Consider the following 24,386-nt stretch of genomic DNA (forward strand, 5'->3'; position numbering starts at 1 on the left):
GGCTCCAGTGGGAGTGGGCTCCAGTGGGAGTGGGCTCCAGTGGGAGTGGCCTCCAGTGGGAGTGGGCTCCAGTGGGAGTGGCCTCCAGTGTCGGAAAGTGAAAATAAGGTTAAAAAAAGTGTTTTTTATAAAGCTGGATTAATGCTCTTTAAATCAATATCATGTTCTCGTGTTTGGCCAAGATGGGTTTAACGGTACCCATTCTGACCTGAGATCAGAATCTAAAAAATGTCTTCTACATCCTGACAGTTTTCCATTCTGACCTGAGATCAGATTCTAAAAATGCCTTCTATGTCAGTCGCTCTTTGATTTTTCAAAAAATAGCAGATCTACAAGCTCGTAGCGCGCCACCGAGTGGCGCGCTACGAGCTTGTAGATCTGCTATTTTTCAATAGCTAAAGCATAGCATAATGCTAACACCAAAAGGGGTTCCCGCCCAGAATGGTTTAATAGCTTTCCATGTTTCCACGAGATATATCGAGGTTGGCATGGATTGGGTTTTAATTGAATTTGAATTGAAATGTAATCAAATCAGACCAGTCTGAAGTGAGTGGTGCAACAGCGCCCCCTGTTGGTACTCTAAACATAGGGACATACATAGGGACGGACATAGTGACATGGCTGTTCCTTGGAGTCTTTGCACCACTCAAACAAACAGAAACATAGCTCATTTATCTATTCTTCATTTTCCTCTCCTTTTCCAAGAGTCTCTGGTGCAGTTTGGCCCCAGTTTGAAAACCACTGCATGGACCTGCTGTCCTACTCTAACATACAGACTGTTTTATTATTCACACTCAGAAAACACTCACGGGACGCAGGTTTAGCTCTCCAGTGCCGCTGTGAGGTCAGATCAACCGTGAAGAGTTTTAAAATGTCCACATATGACTGATTAAATATAACTGATTCTGAAATGATTCATTTTCTATAACTATACTGTTGTATACCACTTGGAGGAAGAAAAAGGGGAAAAAGAATATATTATTACTGCCATATGAAAGCCTAATTTATGCTCTGTCGTACGGTGGCGACAATAATTGGCATCGGTTGCAATTAAGCGCTCGATGCGGCGAATCGGCGACGCGTATAAGTGCGCTTGTACGGTAGCCAAGTTCTCGATGCGACACCGTCTTATGAGGAAGTATACATCGGGCCTATAACTCCAGCCCACGGTCCCAGAACAACCATGAATGTATGCACACGCACGCACGCACGCACACACACACACACACACACACACACACACACACACACAAACACACGCGCGCGCGCGCACGCACACGCACACCTTGACAACCAAAGTGCTCTCTCTTAAAAACACTGAGTGAGTGATATGTGGGACTGTTGCTGCAGGTATCCTGATCCATATTTCCGAGGGAATAACTGTGATTATGAGACAATTATTAAATAAAGACATTAATCTAAAGAAACTCAACAGTACTGGACTGGGGCAGCGTTGTGTACTGTCTGTAGGTGAAAGAACTGGACCTCACTGTACACACTGTACTGTTTGTGCTGAGACGCCCACACACAGAACCACCTGAGAACCAAGGAGGAATGGCCATGAAGGAACAGCTTTATCTCACTGTACCAACAACAGACCAACCACAGACAATCTACAGACGACAGGAGAACTACACACTGACCAGATGAACACCAAACGACAGACACACTATACATACACAAACTCATAGACAAGACCAACGCGAGACGAACGACAACTGACCAGTGGCGTGCACCGATAGACACTAGGGGGTGCTAGAGCACCCTCTGCCCTTTTGGCAATTTTGCTCTTAAAAATATATATATATAGTTTTTTTTTTTTTTCTTAATTTGTAGTGTGTGGACCATGGTGACATTGATCAAATCTTGATTAAAAAACGCTTCTACTATATTATTTAGGCCCCCACAATCTAAAGCTATGTTTCTATGTCAGTGGTTCTTCGATTAAAGAAAAATAGCAGACCTACAAGCTCCTAGCGCGCCACTCGGTGGCGCGCTATGAGCTTGTAGATCTGCTATTTTTCAATAGCTAAAGCACCAAAATGGGTTCCCGCCCCAAAATGCGCTGCACAAGGTGCCCTTTTTTTCACTTGAGCACCTGCCCCTCTAAATGTCTGTGCACGCCACTGCAACTGACTAATAACAGACAAACGACCGAATGACAACAGACGAGACGACCCACTTGACGCCCCGACATACAACAGCTTGGTTGTATTTGTACGTCATGGACTAAACTCTCCTGACGCCATGGAGAACAACTGACTATAGCAGACAAGATACTATCAGCTCTCTTGTACGTCATGGACTAAACTCTCCTGATGCCATGGAGAACAACTGACTATAGCAGACCAGATACTATCAGCTCTCCAGACAGGTTCAAAAGGAGAACCGTTTTGAAAAAGAAAACTGTCTTACACTGCCACCCTGTGGCCGGGGGAGGAGCAACACGTTTCTCAACCCCTTGGAATATTGCTGTACAGTATGCTGTTAAACCTACCGAGTCTTTTTTCTACTGTTATACGATTCAACACACTTAGAGCTCTTATCTATTATATTATTAATATCATTATTATCATTAAAGTATATAGTATTCTTCTCATTCGTCATGATGATTATGATCCATGTGTTGCCAATAATTATGGTTTAAAATAACGATTACTATGAACAAGGGAAGTGCCGTTTCGAGGTTGAAATTATTTTGTAATTTTTATTTTACCAGAGAATTAATAAAGTATATATCTATAACTTTACAGTGTTCTGACTCACCTCCCATAATAGTCTCCGTGTGTGTGTGTGTGTATATATATATTTGCAAGCTCAAAGCGTGTCGAGTTATGACGCATTTTGAGCTTGTAGATCTGCTATGTTGGCCCAAATCGTTTGGCCTATTTTCTTTGAATGTTCCTCTGTGACCTTCACTGCCGTGGTTCTGGGGCCAGGGACCCCCCCCCCCCCCCCCCCCAGGGGGTCCCCAGCATTAAAATGAATGTCCCTTTAACACATCATCACAGTCATTTTAACCTTGCACTGTATCCATGTGTATGTAGGCTATTCAACAGTAGACCTATAAGCCCACAGCACGGCACAAAGTGACGCAATGTGAGCTCATCCATGTGCAGTGGCGTGCACAGATAGACACTAGGGGGTGCTAGAGAACCCCCTGCCCTTTTGGCAATGTGCTCCAAAAAAAACGTTTTATTTTTTTCCCTCATTTGTAGTGTGTGGACCATGCGGTGACATTGATCCAATCTTGATAAAAAACGCTTCTACTATATTATTTAGGCCCCCACAATCTAAAGCTATGTTTCTATGTCAGTGGTTCTTCTGCAAAAAAATAAATAGCAGACCTACAAGCTCGTAGCGCGCCACTCGGTGGCGCGCTATGAGCTTGTAGATCTGCTATTTTTCAATAGCTAAAGCACCAAAATGGGTTCCCGCCCGAAAATGCGCTGCACAAGGTGCCCTTTTTTTTCACTTGAGCACCTGCCCCTCTAAATGTCTGTGCACGCCACTGGGTGCCTCAGAATACTTTCATAATATTTGGAATACATCACTTCGGTTTGACCGACTTAGACTCTCTATAGCAGCGCAGCGCTGCCCACACCTTTTTGACTCAAAATGACCACCTGAACAGACTCTCTATAGCTGCCCTGCCCACACCTTTTTGACTCAAAATGACCACCTGAACAGACTCTCTATAGCAGCCCTGCCCACACCTTTTTGACTCAAAATGACCACCTGAACAGACTCTCTATAGCTGCCCTGCCCACACCTTTTTGACTCAAAATGACCACCTGAACAGACTCTCTATAGCAGCGCTGCCCACACCTTTTTGACTCAAAATGACCACCTGAACAAGCTCTACCCACGAAAAGGTTATATTATACCATTGCTGAAAATAGTTATACCTGAGGGGGCTTTGTAACAGTGGAGCTGGCATTGCATATAAGACAAATGCACTTGGAATGGGAAATGGAGCTGGAGAAATAGAATAGGTACAGGGCAACACTTTGAGCTGACAGGCCCTTTTGATGTCAATCAATCAAGTCACCTTAATTCAAGTGGCAGATGCCAAAACAATAGTTTTTTGATATTTAAATTAAATATTCTCTAGAGCAGTGTTGATCTCGCGGACTAAAACTAAGACGAAAAAGTCATTGCGACGGCCAAGGCGGCCCGCCAAAAATACATTTTGTTCGACTAAATTAACTGTAGATTTAGTCGACTAAAATCGTATGATATTTTAAAGGATCTATAATATTTTTATACATGCGATGGCGATGCGACGCAGCTTATTATTGATGATTGATCGTTTATGGTTGTGGTCCACAACCAGCACCAACGACAACCACAACGTAGTTGTGGTTGTCTAAGAACTACCAACTACGTAGGTAGTTTAGAGACCAGGATTACTGCATGTTTTTTGTGAGGGTATACCTACCCTAGGGGACACGGGGAGAACATGCAAACTCCAGAAAGAAGGGCCCTTTCGCCAACCCCGCTTTGGGTATGGGTGCTGATGATTCCCAGTGGGAATCGAACCCAGGACCTTCTAGCTGTGAGGCGACAGCACTACCGACTGTGCCACCTTGCCCTTACATGTTATACAGGGTATAATTTGTTTTTTAAACAAATAGATATATTTTTTGCAGTCACTTTGGGACAAATGGCAGCAAGAGTATTTAAACAGCATAAAGAAACCTCAGATTGAAGATGTGTTTAAAGGTAGTAGCTCTGTTTGTATATTTGATGTTACCAAATTAAGGAAGCCATGTTTGATTTAGTCTCGTTTTAGTCGACTAAATATCATGTGATTGTAGTTGACTAAATATACAGCTGAAAATGTATTTTGTCGTAATGCTTGATTTTATACTTGGTTGCTTTGTGAGCTTGTAGATCTGCTATTTTCAGAGTGCAACACCCGAGTGCAACCACACATCTCTCTCTCTCTCTCTCTCTCTCTCTCTCTCTCTCTCTCTCTCTCTCTCTCTCTCTCTCTCTCTCTCTATATATATATATATATATATATATATATATATATATATATATACGGGGGGAAAAATGGATATTCGATTATAAGAATTTAATTTTTAAAAACAAATATTTGACAGGTACAACACAAAACCAATGTATCAAGTTATAAAAACTACCGCCATTTTTACAACAAGTCATTTTCTAGTTGTCCTCCTCCATGCTGCCATTTGGTGCAGTTGCATGTTTCTGCCATTGGGGGGAACTGTTGTACTGTACATCCATGGAGGCTAGACATTAGAGCCTGTATGGTGGCGTGGTGTGTAGTGGTATTGAATGAAATGGGGCGGATCCAAGATGCAGCCGTTTGTAATGACTCTGAAAGGATCGCCAATCCCAATTAGCCACAGCTGGGTTATGTGCTGATTTATCTCTGCATCAGAGTGACCCCAAACTTGACATTTTACACGACTGCCAGCCGCCCTCTCTCTCGGTTTCTCTCTATACACTTTACCTACCTTTTAAAAAGGACAATTCCTGGCTGTGTGGAAATACATGCTTACCTTTACCTTACTTATCTGTTTGTGACTATATGACTAACTCCTCATGCCAACTCTTTCCCATCTTCTAAATCTTCTAAACAGTGGTGGAAAGTGTACTGTAATGTAGCCTACTACTTATTTCTTTAATATATTATTAATAATGATATTCAAATACATTATAAATATTCTGGCCAATCTTGTAGACCAATATTTCAAATGTAATTTGTGTGTGTCACTCTCAGTCGGCTAGTTAAACTATTCAAAAATCAATAAATCTAAAACGGAGTAACACTTGTGTTCAAAATAACAGCGGCCAATCACTATGCAATATGCAAAAATGTGCAATAAGCCATAAAAGCAAAATGCACTGGATTTGAGAGAAAAGAATCCCATACAATTGAGCAGTTGAGACGAATATAACACATCTAAGAAGTACATAATTTATTCTGACCCCTCCCCGAAAAGGCCTACAGTATCTGCCCTATCCATGATTTATACTGTATGGACAATTAGCATGGACTTATCCTATATGTTGTCTCAGCTGTTCAATTAACCAATAAGGAGCATTAATTGGAAACATTGTGGATATTATAATGTATCTATTCTCTTTATTGTGTTGATTATAATGGCAGATTCATCGGTTTTCAAGGCAAACGTTTGCTGTCTTTTGTGCTTCATAAATAGCGCTGTTATGCCTAAAAGAAGAAACAGAAGAAAAATAATACCACAATAAATGAACTATCATTTAGTTTAAATGGCTCAGTAATGGAGGCCCAGCCTCGTATATCTACTGATAACCATACAACATCATGGCTCAGTAATGGAGGCCCATGCAGCCTCTTATGTCTACTGATAACCATACAACATCATGGCTCAGTAATGGAGGCCCATGCAGCCTCTTCTGTCTACTGATAACCATACAACATCGTGGCTCAGTAATGGAGGCCCATGCAGCCTCTTATGTCTACTGATAACCATACAACATCATGGCTCAGTAATGGAGGCCCATGCAGCCTCTTATGTCTACTGATAACCATACAACATCATGGCTCAGTAATGGAGGCCCATGCAGCCTCTTATGTCTACTGATAACCATACAACATCATGGCTCAGTAATGGAGGCCCATGCAGCCTCTTATGTCTACTGATAACCATACAACATCATGGCTCAGTAATGGAGGCCCATGCAGCCTCTTATGTCTACTGATAACCATACAACATCATGGCTCAGTAATGGAGGCCCAGCCTCTAATGTCTACTGATAACCATACAACATCATGGCTCAGTAATGGAGGCCCAGCCTCTTATGTCTACTGATAACCATACAACATTATGGCTCAGTAATGGAGGCCCATGCAGCCTCTTATGTCTACTGATAACCATACAACATCATGGCTCAGTAATGGAGGCCCAGCCTCTTATGTCTACTGATAACCATACAACATCATGGCTCAGTAATGGAGGCCCATGCAGCCTCTTATGTCTACTGATAACCATACAACATCATGGCTCAGTAATGGAGGCCCATGCAGCCTCTTATGTCTACTGATAACCATACAACATCATGGCTCAGTAATGGAGGCCCATGCAGCCTCTAATGTCTACTGATAACCATACAACATCATGGCTCAGTAATGGAGGCCCATGCAGCCTCTTATGTCTACTGATAACCATACAACATCATGGCTCAGTAATGGAGGCCCATGCAGCCTCTAATGTCTACTGATAACCATACAACATCATGGCTCAGTAATGGAGGCCCAGCCTCTTATGTCTACTGATAACCATACAACATCGTGTGATGTTATGTGAAAACATGAGTATCTTTATGAAGTTTAGCAGTTTTACCTGAAATTCAAAATGGAGGCAGAGGTCATAGGTCACAGTGTCAAGTCTGTCACACGACATGTACTGATGTTTTTAGGCTGAATCTAAACGGGGCATGAGTTCTTCTCATAACTGTTCAATTGAGCGCTGTAGCGCCACCCTTTGGCCAATGTTTGTGAGGTTCATGTCTTGGCTGTTTTGTATGACCCTCTGCTATTATGTTTTGTAAAACAAAGTAACTGCATGGTTATGCCAGGAGAGGGCGTAGTAGCACTAACCAATTCAATAGAGTGCCTACACCCTGTGTGCTTGGAAATCATTTAAAACAGTGGTTCTCGACCAGTGGTCCAGAAAAATACCACAATGTAAAGATACAAGTATATAAATGCACCCTTTAAACACAATATAGTATTCAAAATTGTAATAAAAGTATAGTAAAGTTAACTAAAACTAATGAAATGCAAAGTATGTTCACGTACAAGCTAGGGATTTGACTGAGCGTATTTCCCTCTGACACATGGAGAACTAATAATAATAATGCATTTTATTTATAAAGCGCTTTACATTCTTACGGATCTCAACATGCTACAAGGATTAAAAGCAAAAGAAATACAAATAGAATACAATAAAAGAAGTGTAAGCAACAGCATAAGCAGTAAAACATGTTTAGGGAAAAGCTTTCTTAAAACTATACTGGAATAATGAAGTGATAGCCTGGAAATAGTATTCATAAATTAATGAAATAAATGAACATTATGACGCTTACTTGTTTTATTAGTCATTACAGAGAAGGGAATGACATTGAGTTAATTAGTTCCACTCACGCTATATGATCACATTTTACAATTAATAACAGTCTATAACAATTGTGTTGTGTAAATAATAAGAACGTAATCCAGTGTCCATTAATAACAGTCTATAACAATTGTGTTGTGTAAATAATAAGAACGTAATCCAGTGTCCATTAATAACAGTCTATAACAATTGTGTTGTGTAAATAATAAGAACGTAATCCAGTGTCCAGGCGAGAGTCGTAACCAGAGGAGATGAAACTATAACTTCAGATCACACAGATGTTCAGAAGCAGGAGTTATCAGACAGGAAGCTTCAGGACTCGTGGTGTAATTGCTATACAAGTCGTAGCTTGTAGATCGGCTATTTTAGACAGAGAGATTTGGTGTAGAGTAGACTAGAGGGGGAAAAAGGAGCTGACCAAGTACAGAGCCCTGGGAGACACCGGTTTATGTTTGGTTTCTGTCTCATATTAAACCCATGTGTGTGATTATATCATGAGCTGTCTGTCCGTCTGTCTGTCTGTCTGTCTGTCTGTCTGTCTGTCTGTCTGTCTGTCTGTCTGTCTGTCTGTCTGTCTGTCTGTCTGTCTGTCTGTCTGTCTGTCCATCCTGTGTCTGAAGTGTCAGATAGTGAATCTATTTGTCTGTCTGTCTGTCCGTCCTGTGTCTGAAGTGTCAGATAGTGAATCTATTTGTCTGTCTGTCTGTCCGTCCTGTGTCTGAAGTGTCAGATAGTGAATCTATTTGTCTGTCTGTCTGTCCGTCCTGTGTCTGAAGTGTCAGATAGTGAATCTATTTGTCTGTCTGTCCGTCCTGCTAGTCTCTTCTGGGTTGAGGTCTGACCTTCATACTGAAGGACTTCAGGCCAGTGAAGTCATAATGAAGCCATACAACACCACGACCACCAGCAACACGAACACGGTAAGGAAAAGTATAATCATCATCATAACTGCCTATCCACCCTATAAGCCTATAAACTCCATTGGGTTTCGAATGTAAACAACTGCCGTACCAGAACCCTCCCCGAAAAAATCGAGCACAATTTCTCCATAACAAGGTATCCTGGGCTCGGTCTCGAGTGGAGAATTTCATTCCATTGTGATGGCTCAGTGCGTCTCCTGTGTGGAGAGAGTTAAAAAGAGAATGTAATGTAGTATCTGCTGTCGTATGCTGCTATTAGTGTAGAGTCACAATACTGGATTTTAAACTTCGATACGATATTTGGAAAAGTATTGATATTTCGATACAAGTTTCGACCACGGCGATTTCTGAGAGGCAATGACAGAGAGAGGGGAGTTGCACCACTCAGTTCACACGGGTGTGATTTTTATTATGCATTTTGTTTGCATATTTTGCATTTTCATAGTAACCTACTATTATTTTTTATTATTTTTATTATTACCCTTATTATTATTATAAAAATAATTAAAAAATAATTTTAATCATAATAATTTATAAATAGCAGATCTACAAGCACCGAGTGCCGCACTACGAGCTTGTAGATCTGCTACTTTTTGGGGGGGGGGAATTAAAGTGTGGCACAAATCTTTAAATATATATTATTTCAGAGTGAACAATTTTAACTAAAATCTTTGCTTCTGGGGGAGCAACATATTTTCAGATGGGGGTTGGCGGCCAATTCAATGACATATATTCATGGGGGTCCTTGACATGAATGTTTGACAACGACTGACGCAGAAACGAGTTTTTTTTCTTAGAAAACTGTCATGATTTAGAAGACATTCTTTTGTAAAATCGGCCTCAGGTCTAAATGGGTTTCATGACACCCAGTGATGACAACAAAGGTGTTTCCTAAACATACCTGCTCCTCCGTCCGTGAAGCCATGAAGGTGCAGCATGTATCCGTTGTCCTCAGCGTCGATCTGGAAGTTGCTGTACTGAGCGTGTGCAGAGTTCTCCCTGAAGTCCTCCATGTCCACTCTGAGCTCACTTCTCTTGTAGTTGGTCAGATAGAAGATGTTCTCCAGACCTAAAGACATACAGACCAGTGTTTTATTCACCCATGTTCAACCTGTCTTCATATAATTTGGTCCTGCTCATTATGTGACCAGATTTGACTGAGGGATATACTGCCACTGGATTCTTTTGAATTTAGTCATATGAAAGCAGGGAATCATAGCTTCAAATTGACATATTGGTTGTTCAGTTTGACCCACCATGTTTTGGAGATATGGCTTATAGAGTAATGTCTTGCAGAGAAAACAGCGAGTTGAAAGGTTCACTTCTGTGGTCTCTAACATTACACCTATAGCTACATGTTTAAGCATTTATATCATACATGTTGATTTCAGCTCTGATAGTCATTTCAGACATGCTCTAGTATGTGTGCTTTTAACTCATTTTGGATGAAATATTAATAAATTCCAGTTTTTCTCCTCTGGGAAAAAGCAGGAGGCTGCACAATGGCAGGCTCTCTGTCAAATCTGGTCACATTATTCAATTTTGGGGGCGGGAACCCCTTTTGGTGTTAGCATTGAGTTATGCTTTAGCTGTTGAAAAATAGCAGATCTACAAGCTCATAGTGCGCCACCGAGTGGCGTGTTACGAGCTTGTAGGTCTGCTATTTTTGAAAAATCAAAGAACGACTGACATAGAAACATAGCTTTTTCAGAAAACTGTCAGGATGTAGAAGACATTTTTAGAATCTGATCTCAGGTCAGAATGGGTTAAGATACTATTGTTGTCTTCTGACCTAGCCAGTATTCTCCATCAGCCGGGCCAAAGCCTGTCTTGTATTCGTCCCAGGGTTTGTTGAAATCCACGGAGCCATCCATCCGTCTCTGGAAAACCTAGAGAGAGAGAGAGAGAGAGAGAGAGAGAGAGAGAGAGAGAGAGAGAGAGAGAGAGATTGATTAACACTCTGCTTGTCCACTATAAAATACCGTTGACTTGATGTTATTGAGCGCTTAACAACAACGCATATCAACATGCATATCTCACATGTTTATATAAAAGGTTGTATTTTGCGTGTCTTAAGTACCAGGTCTTATTACTTAACTTAAGACCTGGAGGCATGGTCAATGCTCTTTGGCCACTCAGAATAGCCAAATGGCATTGACCACGCCTCCAGGTCTTAAGTTAAGTAATAAGACCTGGTACTTAAGACACGCAAAATACAGCCCTTAAGGTGTGTACATTGAAGCAGTTTAACTGGCACTCTTCCAGACATAAAAACCTAAATATGGGAATCGGAACTAAACTATTTACCGTTTCCTACAAAATGTTTCCGAAAAGGCTTTTCAGAGACTATGAAGAAAGCTATAGTGAAAGCTGCCGTACGTGAGTAATATTTTATATTATGATAGTAAGCATTGCTGTAGTGTAGACTAGAATGACTATATGACAAACCGAAAAAGTATAGTAGGCTACTACACTATCTTTACCTTAGTGCCACCCATGGATATGACATTTAACACCCTTTCAATGCATCCAGTAGCCTACAATTGTTTTTTTACATCATGTAAACAGTGACATAAAGATACAATGGTCTTGTTGATGTCAATGTTGACATTGACATCATTCTTACGGTCCATTTCCCTCCATCGGTGTCCATGTCACAGTAGACCTGCACAGCAGAGTAATCATCAACAGGATAGACGGTGTAGACCCCACTTTCCGCTCTGTTGTTTAGGCTGTGGATGTCAGCGCAGTCCCTCGGGAGGGAACTCCCAGCCACCGGGGTCAGGAGACACACCACCAACACCACCAACACCACAGGAAAGGGCTAGGATTTCAAATGGGATGAAAAACTAAATGTGTTGTCATTTATATTATAGGCATTAAATTCAGGCATCTATGCAGACACTCCTAATCCAGAGTGATTTACAGTAAGAAAAGAACACAAAGGTAAATACATGAAATGCATAGAACTAGTAATCTATGGGATCATATTATGGTAAACCAAGAATCATGCAGTCTAACAGTACACAATTTCTTTTCTTCATATATTGGTCCCAGTACGAAGATATTTTCACATTTTAAAATATATTGTATAATATTGTCAATGTTTCCACACTTTAGCTATTTTTGAAAAATCTTGAAAATGTGCCGCAAATCTTTGAATATATATATTCTTTCAGATGGGGGGTCAAATCTTTGAATATATATATTCTTTCAGATGGGGTGTCCAAATCTTTGAATATATATATTCTTTCAGATGGGGGGTCAAATCTTTGAATATATATATTCTTTCAGATGGGGGGTCAAATCTTTGAATATATATATTCTTTCAGATGGGGGGTCCACGGCCAAATACAGATAATTCTGAGGGTCCTTGACATGAAAAAGGTTGAGCATTTATATTATAGGCATTAAATTCAGGCATCTATGCAGACACTCCTAATCCAGAGCGATTTACAGTAAGAAAAGAACACAAAGGTAAATACATGAAATGCATAGAACTAGTAATCTATGGGATCATATTATGGTAAACCAAGAATCATGCAGTCTAACAGTACACAATTTCTTTTCTTCATATATTGGTCCCAGTACGAAGATATTTTCACATTTTAAAATATATTGTATAATGTCAATGTTTCCACACTTTAGCTATTGAAAAATAGCAGATCTACAAGCTCTATGGGCTTGTAGATCTGCTATTTTTGAAAAATCTTTAAAATGTGCCGCAAATCTTTGAATATATATATTCTTTCAGATGGGGGGTCAAATCTTTGAATATATATATTCTTTCAGATGGGGGGTCAAATCTTTGAATATATATATTCTTTCAGATGGGGGGTCAAATCTTTGAATATATATATTCTTTCAGATGGGGGTCCGCGGCCAAATACAGATAATTCTGAGGGTCCTTGACATGAAAAAGGTTGAGCACCACTGGTATAGAAAGTAATAAGTAAAGTAAAGTAAATTAGTAAGTAAGTAAATATGTAAATCAGTTTAGGCATAAAGCGTAAGGTGTGCCTGTGTTCCTGCACTACTAGTCAAACATACAAACGGTTGTTCTCTCAAGAGGTCAGAGAAAGACTCACCATCCTGGTTCAGAGAATCCTCCAGAGTCCTCCAGACAGCTGGTAGACTAGTCCTGGTTCAGAGAATCCTCCAGAGTCCTCCAGACAGCTGGTAGACTAACAGAGTCCTGGTTCAGAGAGTCCTCCAGACAGCTGGTAGACTAACAGAGTCCTGGTTCAGAGAGTCCTCCAGACAGCTGGTAGACTAACAGAGTCCTGGTTCAGAGAATCCTCCAGAATCCTCCAGACCAGCTGGTAGAGAGTCCTTGGTTGAGGCTCCTTTATATACCGTACACTTCACCCAAACGCCTTCAATGTCAACGTGTTTGTGTGGAATAATTATGGCTGACTGGAAAACCTGTGTTATCTAAATAATGCTGCTGGGAAATGAACCTGTGGCCTGCATGCAGAGCAAAGGTCTGTATCTCACAGGATGTATCATCTAATGATAAATGAACCTGTGGCCTGCATGCAGAGCAAAGGTCTGTATCTCACAGGATTTATCATCTAATGATAAATGAACCTGTGGCCTGCATGCAGAGCAAAGGTCTGTATCTCACAGGATGTATCATCTAATGATAAATGTGCCCGGCCGGGGTGTACTTTTAAAAACGTGCTAACCCATACTGCTCCATATAAGCAGATAAGATGGAGCCATCCAGCTGACACACTACTCGATAAGATGGTCTCCACTTCTCCAGTATTAGATGTAAGTTCTTTTCTTTTATATTTTTTATAGAGGGACAGTCAGTATAGGCTGACAGGAAATGGGGGAGAGAGATGGGGGGGGGGGGGTGACATGCAGTAAAGGCCGTCGGGATCGGGAGCCGAACCCGCGGCACTCTGCCAGACTCGGACTACCGACCAAGGTGCCTGGACCGCTGAGCCATGGCCCAGATGTATGTTTAATGCGTGGCCCCCTGTGCCCCCCCACACAAAATGACCGGAACTGCTTAATATTCACCAAAACCAGAGCAGAACTCCCACCACGGGACTCGGGCAATCAATTAACATAGTTGCAACCACTATATTAATGGCAAGTATTTCATACAGCTTAAGATCAAACATTTTGAACTATCCCCTTAAGTAAAAAATACCACCAGGGCCGTTTTTGATGCCACATGGCCTCTCTCTAAAGGTGTGTTATCATCATCATCATCATTTTTAGACCGCGGTCGAGATCATGGATTCCACAATGCTACGCCAGACTTCCCGGTCCTTCATTGCCACCCGCAGTTCCTGCCTATACTGAAAGAATGTCCCTATCGATGACATCAGGGAACGACAGCTTTCTACCTCTGGTCTGCTTTGAGGCAGGACTCCAGGGAAGAAGGGAAGATATAACCTCATTGTCAGCTCTGTAGCAGTGGCCGGCAAACTGTGTTCTTCTGGATCGGACTAGTGAAGAAACACGGGGAAGGTTGCCGTGTTATTAGATTAGTCGATGGGTGGCTCTTCCAAGACAGATTGTGCGCTCTCATTAGAAGGCAGGTGTACAGTAAATGCCATCCAACCGATTCTCATGTTTCTTTGAAAGTGTCTCGGAGCCATAGAGTAGAATCGGCTCAACGGTCGTCCTGGTGTGTTATATTTAGATTATATATAATATGTCCACAGATATATAGTCCTTAACCTCTTCCACAATCTGAAGCTTTACCGGAGCACATAGAAACACATGGGGCTCTATATTCTCGTCTGTGCTAAACCCCTGATCCCTAAACCTCTTTGCCTTTTTTGAGGGGCGCTAGCCCCTCCTATATACAGCGTTAGGGGCGCTAGCCCCTCCTATATACAAGGTTCTTTTTTAGGGCCCGCATGCAAGCGTAGCCCTTATGTCCATGTCGCCGCAGTGCAGCGCCAAATACATCTTTATGTCCATGTCGCCGCATTGCAGAGCCAAATACATCTTTCTTGCATCATAGAAAAATAAAACATAGAGGGGGGGGGGGGGGGGGGGGGGTAAGAAGTCATCCCATCACATTTAAAGTAAGATGATAATACTCGGCTGTGCAGGCACGTTTCTGGGTGGGGGTGGCGGGGGCTTGGGCCAGGCATGAAAAAGCTCTCTTCCTACGCAAGCCATCGAAGGGATGAGCTGCGCGGGGGAGGAAAAAAGATACCTAGCTGCAGGGGGGGTGGTGGGGGGGGTAGAAAGCGGTTGTGTGTAAAGACATGTGTGTCCATGAGAACAGTGGGTGGAAAGTTAATTTCCCATGTGTTTGTGTAAGTGTGTTCCTGCATATCTCCCCAAGGTCATGTCACGTTGCCTCATTGTCCTGCGTTATCATGGCCGGGTTCAGTGGAGACGAACACGGTCCAGACGAAGACACAAGGTGTCAGGGAGGGTGGGGGTTTGAGGTGGGGGGGGGGGGGGGGGTCAGAGGCAGGCCCGGAGTGGAACTCCAAATCAGGCTGGGAGTTATATGCCCTGGCAGGCCACACCGTGTGCACGCGCCAAATTTTTGGGGGCCCCTGGGGGACATTTTTGGGGGCCTTTACAGCAATTTCACATGAGAAATGTACCATGATCTGATGTTATTTATATTATTATTATTATTATTATTATTATTTTTTTTTTTTTAAGATATTTTTTGCGGCTTACGCCTTTTATTGATTTTTGAAGGGACAGACAGTAGGCTGACAGGAAACGGGAGAGAGATGGGGGGATGACATGCAGTAAAGGCCGTGTCGGGTCCGGGAGTCGAACCCGTGGCACACTGCGACTGGATTACCAGTCCGGTGCCCAGACCGTTACGCTACGGCCTGGGCCGTTATTTATATTATTAACTTATTCCCCCCATTAACATAAGACACACAATGTACTATACAAAAGAAAACAGTCAGACAAAGGTTGGGGTATGAAATCACGGATCTGTGAGAGTGAGGATGTTCTGAATGAGTGTGATGCCCTGGCTGCACGCATACACTCAACCAACCATGTGCACGTGCACGTGCACGTGCACATGAACTGAACACACATACGGGCTAAGTAATCACCAAAGCTTGTTATTCCAGTACATTTCAAGACTAAACAATGAAAACCAATGATGATGTTTAGGTGAACAGAAAAACAAAATAATAATAATTAATTAAAATAAAAATGTCCACAGCATTATATAGTTTCCATGGTAACTATAGTGTGGCATTGCTTTCATGAAACTGATGTATCTTTCTTACAGGGCTCTTGTGGATTAACTTCTCACTATCAACAAGCCAGATCAATAGTAAGCCTATAGCTATTTACCATAGAATGCAAGCTGTGAATCTGTGCCTATGCGTCTGTCCAAAGACCAAACATGTTAGTGGCAGCGGTGGCCGAGTGGATTGCGGAGAGGGCTAGATATCGGAAGGTCGCCAGTTCGAATCAGCGGTCCGACACGTTAAAATTACCACCGTTGAAGTGCCCTTGGACAAGGCATTGAACCACTACCATGAAATGCTCCATGTGGGCCTGGCTGTAAACAAGTATCTGATGCTTAGTCCAGTTACCCTTGGTAAACTTGATTTACCAGAACGCATTTCTTCTTCTTCTTCTTCTGTCGTCTCTCAAATAGGGAAGACAAGAGACTCAGGTTTACATGTTTAGTTTAACCCATTTAGGCCTGAAAAAATGTCTTCTAAATCCCACAGTTTTCTGAAATAACCTATGTTTCTAGGCCTATATCACTCAATATTTCATGTCAAGGACCCCAAAAATGACCTGTAATTGGCCTCCGAGACCCCCATCTGAAAATATGTTGTTCCAGGGACCTCTCCAAAAGCAAAGATTTGAGTTAAAAACGTTCGTTCTGAAAAACAATATTCCAAATTTGAGGCACATTTTCACGGTTTTTCAAAAATAGCAGACCTGCAAGCTCGTATCGCGCCACTCTGTGGCGCGCTATGAGCTTGTAGGTCTGCTATTTTTCAATGGCGAAATTATAACATAATGTCTAAAACACCAAAAGGGGTTCCCGCCCAAAAATGGCTTAAAACAGTCATTTCTTATGCTATATTAACGTGAATTGTGGTTCCATCAGATATCACAAAACCAAATGCCTCAACCATTAACTGGCTAAATTAATCTGGCAAGATTAACCAGTTTTGATGAAACCGGTTATAGGAGATATATATATATATATATATATATATATATATATATATAGCAAGGATGTGTGATAAATCCTGGCTTAACCCGGGTTTCGTGAAATAGGCCCCTAGTTTCTTGAACTAATGACCAGGGCTTTGGGTCGGCCGACCTGCTCAAACTAGATGTAATAGTGACCAACAAAAGACCCAAGGGTGATGGAGCCTTCATGGTGGCTGCCCCCCCCCCCCCCCCCCCCCCCCCCCACCCCCCCCCCCCCCCCCCCCCCCCCCCCCCCCCCCCCCCCCCCCCCCACCCCACCCCCCCCCCCAGGCTCTGGAACACTTTGCCATTTCACATCAGAGCTGCCCAGTCCATCACAGCTTTTACATCTTTGCTTAAAACCCACTTCTTCTCCCTGGCTTTTAACGACAATTGAAGCATAGCCCCCTTCACTAGTGCAATAGTCTGCTTTGTAATGTCTGCTTATAATATTGTATATCTTTGCTTTCATTTCTTCTAAACGCCCGTTTGTTTTCATGTTTTAAATGCCTGTTTATATTGTATTGTTTTTGTCTCTGAAACCTGTACAGCACATTGGTTGACCTGGTCATGTAAAATGAGCTATATAAATACAGTTGAGTTGAGTTGAGTGTTATGTGAGGGGTGCTCTTATCAACGTGCATCATCATGAAAGTAAAATAGACACTATGTCCATTTGCTCAGACACTACGACGTACAATTCTCCATTCATTGTCAATGGGAATACGTTTCTTGATTACTCTAGTAATTTCTTACAGCACTGTAAAAGCTGTTACACAATTAAAAACTGTAACGGTTGCCCCTTTTCCAACTCGCCCGCGCCGCAAAGGGAAGCACGCTCGCCCCGGAATTTCAAAAAGAGAAGTTAACTCGCCCCAAAGCCGTGGATAACTCGCCACGAAAGCGTGGATATCTCACCCCGAGAATTGTGTCATACTGCTGCTGTGACTCGACTGCAGTAAAGGAAAGGAAAGGAAAGGTACTATGTTTACCCAGGGTAACTGGACTAAGGAAAGGAAAGGTACTATGTTTACCCAGGGTAACTGGACTAAGCTCAAGAACTTGCAGCCAGGCCCTGCTCATATAGAACATTTCAATGGTTCAATGCCTTGCTCAAGGGCACTTCAGCGGTGGTAATTTTAACGTGCCGGTCCGGGGATACGTACTAGCGACCTTCCGACATCAAAACCGCTCCGCAAACCGTTCGTCCACCGCTGCCCTGTGTGTTAAAGTTACTGTAATACTGTGACAAATTAGGTCATTCTGCTGCTGTGACGTGACTGCAGTACTGTGTTAAAGGTTGCCTGCATGCTGCTTGAAGTTACAATGGTTTTGTCTAGGCCTGCAAGACCCAGTGTTGCAAATATATCATCAAAACAGTTAAAAGAGTGTAAAACTGGCTGCATGGTGGGGGAATCACCTTATTAATCACATGATTCACGCAGACGATTGGGTTGTACTCTCACCTTACAGTGCTGGCTTACAGCAGCTACTTAGGGTCTGTTCAAAATATGGCTTTGTGTATGATATTAAGTTCAACTCTAAAAAGAGTGTTGTTATGATCAGTAGATCAAAGGGCGACCAAAAGCTCACCTTTCCCTCCTTCTATCTGGCAGGTGAAGCCTTAGAGGTGGTAACAAAGTTTAAATACTTGGGGCACATAATCAGAGAAGATGATGATGATGTGCAGCGCCTGCAGTGCTGTAAACTTTATGGTCAAGCCAACATGCTGGCACCAAAGTTTCATATGTGTACAGACAATGTCAAAATAGCACCTTTTAAAACCTACTGCACTCCACTTTATACAGCTCACTTGTGGTGCCGATACAGCAAAGCAAAAATGAAAAAAAACTTCACGTGGCATATAATGATTTTCGAATATTCCTGAGACTCCCAAAATGGACCAGTGCAAGTGAAATGTCTGTGACCAGTAATGTACCCATACCCTTCATGCTGTACTGAGGAATTTTATGTTTAGATTCATGTGTAGACCAGGGGGGCAGTCAGCCAGATATTTCGTGAAGCCTCATTTGAAATCGGTAGTTCATATAATGGCCTGTTGTGGCGCTGGACCGGACCCAAAAAGCCCCATAGCTCCATAGAGGCCCATGTATTTTGGCCCAACTTCACCTAGACTGTATTACCTTAATAAACATGGTCATGAATACTTTCTTCTTCCAGTCACTAGTTTAAAGTCTCATTTCTAATGTCATATTATTCTTTTTGGAAAATTATGGTCCCATTAATTAAAAAAATGACCATAAAGAAAAAAACCCATCGCGTATGTTCTGAGGGGCGTGGCTACCAATACAGTCTATGATCGGGATTCCCCTCCCACTCGAGTCAAAATAAAAACCAACGGAGAAGAAGGGGGGAAGTCCCGCCTCGTTGTCTGGGCAGCCAATGACCAGCTGGTATACAAAACGGAGCCAGCCAATGGCCAGCTGGTACCAAAGATGGCGACTTACATCAGGAATTAGCATATTATTACAGGCTTCATTTTACGTTCATGTTAGACCCGGGGAACGCTTTGTCCATATATTTTACAGTCTATGGTGTAGACTGAGGGAATCAAATGATGTATTAATTATGGCCTTAACAGGGATCACACAGAGTGATACTGTCTTCTCCTCATGTTTCTGGAAACACTGGAGGCAATGTTTATATGTTTTTAATTGACAAGGACTGCCTGGAGTGAAAATAGCCTGATACATAATAGGCTATCTCTGTGTTGTTGTTTTGCTACTGTCATGTTTTTCCCTGTTGTTTGTATAATGGACCCATTGTGTCTGAAATAAAGTTTTCAATCAATACAACATATGATTGCTTTTCTAAATAAATCAAATTTAATTTGAAATTCATTCATTAAAACATTTAAATTACAATGCATTCACTGGGGGATAAAATGTACCGTCTGTGATAGGGAGATTCAGTATAATACTACATACAGGCCAATACTATAACAAGAGCCCATGTTTACATTCCCGTGGCGTCCAAGACACCAGATGAATATAATGCCATTCCTGGGTGGCGTGGTGAAGCCGCACCGCACGCCCAGCGCAAGACGCCAGAAGGAGTGAATGAGAAAGGAGTGCAGCCCCGAAGCTAAAGAGATACAACATAGTCATAGTCAAGTTCAGCAAACTATTAAGTGCAGGCGATCGTTTAAACAGCAATATGGAGAAACACACACACACACACACACACACACACACACACACACACACACACAAAAAGGCATACAGTTTGCTTACGGTGTTTCTCATTCACTGTTTAAAAAAAAAAAGAATGATGAAAACTTCACTCTGCAAAAAAAGTTTCCAAATCCCTATAATATAATTTGTCTTAAGGTGGAGTGAGAAGCTACTATAATAGTTTAGTAGTCACATATTTGATCAATTTACTGTATGTGTGTGCATCTGTGTTAATACAGCAAACATTATTCAAACACATGCAAAACATGCAACAACTACAAACGGCAATCAGTGCAAACATCACTAAGAAATTCAAAATGATACTATATAAGTGCAACGTACTTTACCTATAAGTGCATACATCACTCACATGTATAAAAAGGTACAACATGCATGTTTTGCATGTGTTTGAATAATGTTTGCTGTATTAACAGTCTACAGTCATGTATTAGCATGGCTGGGAGTGGGATTTGTGACAGAGCCTGTTTATGAGTGTTAGAGTTAGTGCAGCATCGCTGGGAGTGGGATATGTGACAGAGCCTGTTATGAGTGTGGTTCAGTTCCACCTATTGTTTACTGCGTGCTTTCGTGGAATACGAGACTGCTCGTATTCCACCACAATTTCACCACTTTGCTGTCTGTAAATGTCGCTAATGGAAATTACAACATGCAGATACATGGACAAACTCTCACATGGAAAGTGAGTTTCAGAATAGTTTTCATATGATATAGAATTGAAAAGAAGTTTCCTCAGTATGTTTGGCATGACACATATCCGTGAGCAACAGTTGACACACATCACATTAACATTATATGAAACTGCTCAGAAACTGGCCCCTGATGTTGACAAACTGGTTAAAGCAAAGTAAGATGCCAAGCGTCTGGAAACATGCATTTCAAGTATTTTTGAGATGTTTTGAGCTGAGCCTTTTCTGCTGGGTTATTATCCCCCCCCCTTTAAATTGATTATACATGCATGGAGTATGTAGGCCTATAATCAACTTCAATATCAACTTCAACTTCAATAAACAAGACTAAACTGAGTTAATTGTCTTGAGTTTGATTGCTGAAAGTAGGCCTGCATAAAGCATGGTTTGTAGTAATTCCAACGGCAGATAGGCCTATAGCAAATTTCCAGATGAATGTTTGCTTAGACAGGTAATGTCATCACTTCAAATTTAATTGTTCTTTCAAATGTGTTATTGGGGCTCCTTATTGCATTGTTTGTTAATAATTATAGTAGCTATAGTCTTCTTCATTTATATATAGATAGATGGATAGATGGATAGGATAGATAGATAGCATAGATAGGATACTGTAGTTATAGCAGTGACTGAGAAAACAAAATTACTTTGACAGGCCCTAAAGTTTTCAAATAATTGTTGTTTGGTCGAAACTCATGACATCACACTCTAGTAACTACATCTCCCAGAGTGCACCAGCAAGATGGCTGCTCGTTTGGCTGAGCTGGATGGCTGGAGGAAGCGTTCAAACAAACTATACACCAGAGACAAGAAGCAAGATCTACTCGGCATGTTCCAAGTCCAAAGACGCCAATGGTCGGTGATATTATTTTGTCTAATGTGTTTAAAATCTGGCTTTAATGGGCTAATGTATTTAGTAACTGCAGTTTTGATTGGAGAAGGACCACATTGCAGTATTTCATGTTATGATTGGAAGCTTTCTTTTGTGTTTCAAAAGTATAACTGTACAAAATAAGACAAAATTTAAAATACTAACTAAAATGTGAACAGTTCATGTTCCACTGTGTTAAATGTTTAAAATGCCTAGTTGGAAAAGAGCTGAGCTACAAGCTCAAGGATCAGCTAATTATCTAAGTTTTCAACCTAACCCATAAGAAAGTGGAGTAAAAGTACAATATTTGCCTCTGAGATGTAGGCCTAGCGGAGTAGAAGCAAAAGTACTGGAAATTGGAAATACTTAAAAGTACAAATACCTCAGAATTGTACTCAAGTACAGTACTTAAGTGAATGTACTTTTATTTTACATGTTACTTTTTCCACCACTGGTTTCACGGTCCCGGAGAAGATCTAAATATGGCAACGCCGGCATGATCAGCCTGAGGCAGAGCTCGGGGACCTTCTGTTTGACGTCGTCCGGCAGGTCGTAGCCCACGATGTCCACGCCGCTGTGGGGCAGGTAGGGCCGCAGCTCGGCGTCCTCCATCTGCCTGGCCGAGCGGAGCTGCAGCGTCCGCTGCTCTCCGAAGCAGCTCCGCATCAGCCTCTCCTGGGCCCGCCGCAGGAGCCGCAGCTCCTCCGCCACCGAGGCCGGGCCGAGGGCCGCCAGCCTCCGCCACAGCGAGGCGTTGAAGTGGTCGTAGAGCCGTACGTCCAGGGAGTTCCAGGCGCGCATCTTGGCGGCGAGGCCCGGCGCATCGAGGCCCGTGCGCCTGGTGGTGCCGGCCGGCGCCGCGCGCATGTTCTGCTTGACGTACAGAACGTCGTCCAGGTCCCAGGACAGCAGGCGGCGGAGCAGAACCAGCGATTCGTCGAAGTGCTCCGCGATCATCACCAGGGAGAAGGAGCGATCCACCGCCGCCACGAAGTCGCGGACGTACGCCGCGTCCGTCGACGGCCGGTCCTTGTCGCCGCCCAGGTCGAAGGTCAGGCAGTTGCGGGCGACCACGCCCGTGTTGGGTTCGTCGGGCTGGTAGTACAGCTGGGGTTCCTCCATGAAGGCCTCCAAGGAGGGAGACTTCTTGAAGCTCTCACACGCCTCTTTGTAATACGAGAACATGGACTCAAACATGGACGCTGGCTCTCGGAGGATGGTGATGTATACGGCGTTGTTCGGCATGAGCCTGCGCACCTGCAACATACAACACGTTTTATTATCATTTATACAGTAAAACATACAATACGTTTTATTATCATATATACAGTAAAACATACAACACGTTTTTTTATCATATATACAGTAAAACATACAATACCTTTTATTATCATATATACAGTAAAACCACAGCAGTGTTGATTTCGTCCACTCATATTATGAAGACAAATGTTCGTCGACTACCTTTTTTCACTGATGAAAACTAAATGGAAACTAAATGAAAACTAAGCTATAATGACTCAAACTAAGACTAAATATATTGACAATTTCGCCAAGAAATAAAAACTAGGCTAAGATATTAGGAAGGGACTAGTGTACTTGGTTGCATGCTGACAATTGCAGATCTACAAGCTCACATCGCGTTGCAGCGTGTAAACGTGTAGATTAGTCGACTAAAACTAGACTAACACTAAAACATTCCACGTGACTAAAAGTGTGAATACAACTACATGGAAACTATTCAAAAGACTATGACTAAAACTAAAATCTACATTTGCTGTCACAATAATCAACACTGAACCATGTTGTTTAGACAACACAAAGTTTGCCTGCCACTGTGCTGTGCACCTAACACAAAAGATATCACTATCATAACAAGATAACAAGATTAGACGAGAGAAGCAATCCTGACATTGTATAAAACTACCGTCAGGCACCGCCGGTCTACTTGGGAATGATGCAAGTTGGGAAAATGAAAATGGGGAATGCATAACCCCACCCTGGTATTTTTTTATTGGCCTAAAAGTATTGTCTATATACTGTACATACATTCATTCATGAATCCACCTGCTGGATTATACAGTATGTGACCATACCATCAAAATGTCATTGACGTACGTGTCATATAGGGTGTTTTTCATGATTCTGAATCCATTCCAAGCATTCGTTTTGCACAACAAACAGTCCCTTATAGCCACTTGCCCAAATGTGCCTAAATGTGCTGACCTCATCATATCTGTGTATTCTGTGCAAAACGCTCATGCACAAATGCTTGGAATGGATTGACAATCATGAGAACCCCCTAGTTTGACACGTCACATGCTACTTAAAGCATTCTACTTAAAGCTGCCAGACTATTATGCTTGAAAGCGATTTGTTGGCCGGAC

General features: G+C 42.2%; 1 protein-coding gene across 1 annotated transcript in view; it reads right to left on the reverse strand.

Moving 5' to 3' along the window:
* Positions 1–820: 820 nt before the first annotated feature.
* LOC310856512 (uncharacterized protein) overlaps positions 821–24,386 on the reverse strand; it is a gene marked incomplete at both ends in the record, with an annotated part of 43,435 nt that continues 19,869 nt past the window's right edge. The window contains 6 exons of the mRNA XM_083761984.1: positions 821–837; positions 9,957–10,124; positions 10,848–10,944; positions 11,682–11,879; positions 20,211–20,335; positions 22,440–23,256. Of these exons, the coding sequence (XP_083618110.1) occupies positions 821–837; positions 9,957–10,124; positions 10,848–10,944; positions 11,682–11,879; positions 20,211–20,335; positions 22,440–23,256 (1,422 nt within the window). The remainder of the gene's footprint in view (positions 838–9,956; positions 10,125–10,847; positions 10,945–11,681; positions 11,880–20,210; positions 20,336–22,439; positions 23,257–24,386) is intronic.

The sequence above is a fragment of the Protomyctophum parallelum genome (genome assembly GCF_964188405.1).
Source record: "Protomyctophum parallelum genome assembly, chromosome: 3".
In the NCBI taxonomy this organism is placed as follows: Eukaryota; Metazoa; Chordata; class Actinopteri; order Myctophiformes; family Myctophidae; genus Protomyctophum; species Protomyctophum parallelum.